At 30.7% G+C, this 3621-nt stretch overlaps 1 protein-coding gene across 1 annotated transcript in view; it reads left to right on the forward strand.

Annotated features, from left to right (window-relative positions):
* LOC101490195 (heavy metal-associated isoprenylated plant protein 8-like) overlaps positions 1–1275 on the forward strand; it is a 4334-nt gene extending 3059 nt beyond the window's left edge. The window contains exon 5 of the mRNA XM_004486288.4: positions 701–1275. Coding sequence (XP_004486345.1) covers positions 701–1047 — 347 coding nt within the window. The 3' untranslated portion in view covers positions 1048–1275. The remainder of the gene's footprint in view (positions 1–700) is intronic.
* Positions 1276–3621: the final 2346 nt, after the last annotated feature.

The raw sequence follows: 3621 nt of genomic DNA on the forward strand, positions 1-3621 counted from the left end.
CCCTCTTTTTGCTATTCATTGCTCTTGTAAACTGTCTTCTCACTAGTGCTGCACAGCACACACAACAAACACGTTCATAATTGTATCAACCACTCAAGTGGTTTTTTTTTTGTCTTGATCCATCTTGGATTTTGAAACTTATTGAATCTTACTTCAATAATTTACTTTACATACATCTTCGAATGGAAAAATTTTATACACTATCAACCAATCATAATTATCATCTGCTTTTAAAAAGTTACGAATACCATGATTGTGATCTATCTAAAATGTAAAATATTTTACACTTTTAATGTATGAAAATTAATTTCGTATAACATATTACATATACTATTCTTGATAGAAACTATTAAAGAGAGAAAAATATAATATAGAAATTGAATTGATAATGAGAATGAAGATTGCATCAAGAGTTATAATGCTCACTCTATCCCAAAATAATTGAATAATTGTCGCTCTTTCATTTATTTATTATTATTATTTAATCTGTATAAAATAGTCAACCTGACGATTATTTTGAGATAGATGGAGTAAAACTTATATAGCCAAAGAGAATAACTAACAACTGTAACTAACTAACTAGTCCATGAAAACAAACTTGTGCAACAAACTAACTACCAAGTGTAAATGTATATATAACATTTTAACTAGTTTATATAATATGACATGCTAATATGTGTCAATAATAACATATATGTAGGAGTAGAATCAGTGGAAACAGATTTGGTAAATGACCAAGCTATAGTAAAAGGTGTGATTGAGCCAGAAAAGCTTGTTGATGAAGTCAACAGAAGGACAAAAAAGCAAGCTTCTATTGTGAAGGAGGAAGAAAAGAAAGGAGAAGAGAAGAAAGAAGAGGAGAAAAAGGAAGAGAAAAAAGAAGGAGGAGAAGAGAAAAAAGAAGGTGAAGAAAACAATGTAGAAGAAGATGATAATAAAACTGACATCAAGCGTAGTGAATATTGGCCATCAAAATACTATGTTGACTATGCTTATGCACCTGAAATATTCAGTGATGAGAACCCAAATGCTTGCTCTGTTATGTAGACAAGTTATTTGTACTACCTATGTTTTTTTAGTAGTTTATTAGATTAAGTAAATTTTCTTTATGCTATGTTTTGAGCTGGTAACACAGCATATATAGTGGTGAATATTCTTAGTTCTTGTGTTCATGAGCTTTCCATGTATTTCACTGCCAAAGGATGGAAGAATATCACTTATGTTGGTGTGTATGTGTTAAAAATGTAGTATTATTGAATTGAATTTTGGTTACAATTTATGTACCTATAATAATAATGTTGACATTAATAAATATCAAGTCTTCAATATTGACGTTTAATAAACTTATTACAAAATGCCATATCAACCTAAATTTTGTGTATGTTTGGTTGAGCACCTAAAATTGATGTTAAATGTGTAAAATTGATTTTGACATGATTGGACAGGATCTCATAGTGAGAGGATGAGTTGGTAGTGGAAATGTGGAATCTAGGAATTGTTTGACTAATATTGTTATGCAGATTACTCAGTCTGACACTTGGACTTGGACTCATCGTTCTAGTGGTGGTTACTTTGTTAGTACTGCATATAATTTATTGGTACATTATGAAGAAATTAAAGATTCTCTAGTTAAGGAAATATTAGAAATAGGTTAGTTTCATTGAAGGTCTCTTTTTAGTTGTTTGACATTTGTTATGTAACAGATCACCAAGAAGGACAATTTGGCTCGAACAGTTGTAGATGTTATTAGAAATTAGATTAACACCGTCTAATTGTTTGTTGTACCACCATTTTGGTTGTAGCCTTCACCATTAAGATTTTGTTTGCTTCAATAGTAAGGATCGATGCCTATATAAAGGCGTGTATTCCAGGCTTTGTAAACCAAATGCATATATATAAAGGCATCTATACCATGCTTTGTAAATCAATTTCAATGAATGAAAATATAGTGATCAGGAAAATCTCTTAATCTATTCTCATCTATGTTTGTGTGTATTAATTTTGTGAATATGCCTCACTGACATGGAATTGGTATTAGAAGAGGTGAGATCCAGCTAGTATAAGTGTCAGAAATATTTTTAATTTGTAAGGAACAAGAGAATTCTCAATGTTCATAAAATTGTGAGTTTTTTGAAAGACATATATGACAACTCATTACAATATCATTTGATATGATTCCAAATTAGATGCAAATTTAGATTTTAGTTACTGAGAACTTTTGACGACATCACATTTAAAAGCTCACAATATTTGGAGTTTTGTGGCTCCTGGACTATAACAAGGAGCCAATGAATCTGCTCGAAGAAGGGATCACTTGACACTTGCACAAATACATCAAGGACAAATTATTTTTTTTTTGTGTGTGCATAATAGCGAATGCCAAAACTTCTAAATAAACATGAGACATATTAAAAATGTTACATAAAGGAGTGGAGGAAGCCCATAAGTCAAAATTGCAATCTCTACTTTGAGAATATAAGAGGTATGAGATGTCAAGTTCAGAAACTATTGAACAATAATTTTTTTCGTGTTACAAATCGTATGAATAAGATCATCGTGTATAGATAATATATTCTGGATAACAAAGTGGTAGAAAAAATTATATGCACCATGCTGACGAAATTTGATCATGTGGTGACAGAAAGAGGACATGGCAATTTCAATCGACAAAAAGATAACAATATCTATCCGCCAAATCAAGGAAAAGGTAGAAATATGTTCATCCATACCAATCATGGTAGAGGAAGAGGCAACTACAATCAAGAAAGAACAAATTATAGTTGTTTATGGGCATAAAGCAACTGATTGTAGATATTGACATCAGACAAACATGGCAGCGTACTCGTATCAAAATACTGGTGAGAATTTTGAAAATCTGCAACAACAAAAAGTTAGCAAGCAATAATTTTTTTGAAGATGAATATATTTGGAATTTAGATATTGGATGTAGTAATCATATGTGTGGGAAAATGAATTATTTTTTCTCTTAATGAAACAGTAAGAACTATCGTAAAATTGGAAACAATTCAAATATACCGATTTTGGGGAAAAACCAAATTGCTATAAAATTGAAAGATGGATCTCAAAATATGATTGGTGATGTTTCCTATGTTCGTAGACTACATGACAATCTATTGGGTATGTGACATATGTTAGAAATAGGCTACAACATGCAAATTCATAATCATTATTGCACCTTGATTAACAAAAATGGCAGATTTATCACAAATGTAAGAATTACACCCAATCGCCAAGAATCTTGTTTTTCATGGACGATCCAATCATATTGATTTTCAGTTTCATAAAATCTGAGAATTAGTTACAGAGATAGTGATCGAGTATTGTACCACTGAAGACACCATCTGTCTTTTTGAATTTACCTTATTTATTAAGTTGCTTAGTTATTAATGTGTTCACTCAGTGTTGAAAAAAACCAGAGATAATTAGCGATAACTATCTCAATAATGCGGAATATTTTTTCTCCCACCTGTGCAGATAAATGGCCAAACATAAAATACAATTCCACATAGTAAAAATAATTGGCAGAAAATTAAATATGAGACAAACACAATTTTTAACGTGGAAACTTCTCTCAAATTGAGAGAATATAAACCACGAGAC

The sequence above is a fragment of the Cicer arietinum genome, chromosome 1, assembly GCF_000331145.2.
Source record: "Cicer arietinum cultivar CDC Frontier isolate Library 1 chromosome 1, Cicar.CDCFrontier_v2.0, whole genome shotgun sequence".
NCBI classification, from domain to species: Eukaryota; Viridiplantae; Streptophyta; class Magnoliopsida; order Fabales; family Fabaceae; genus Cicer; species Cicer arietinum.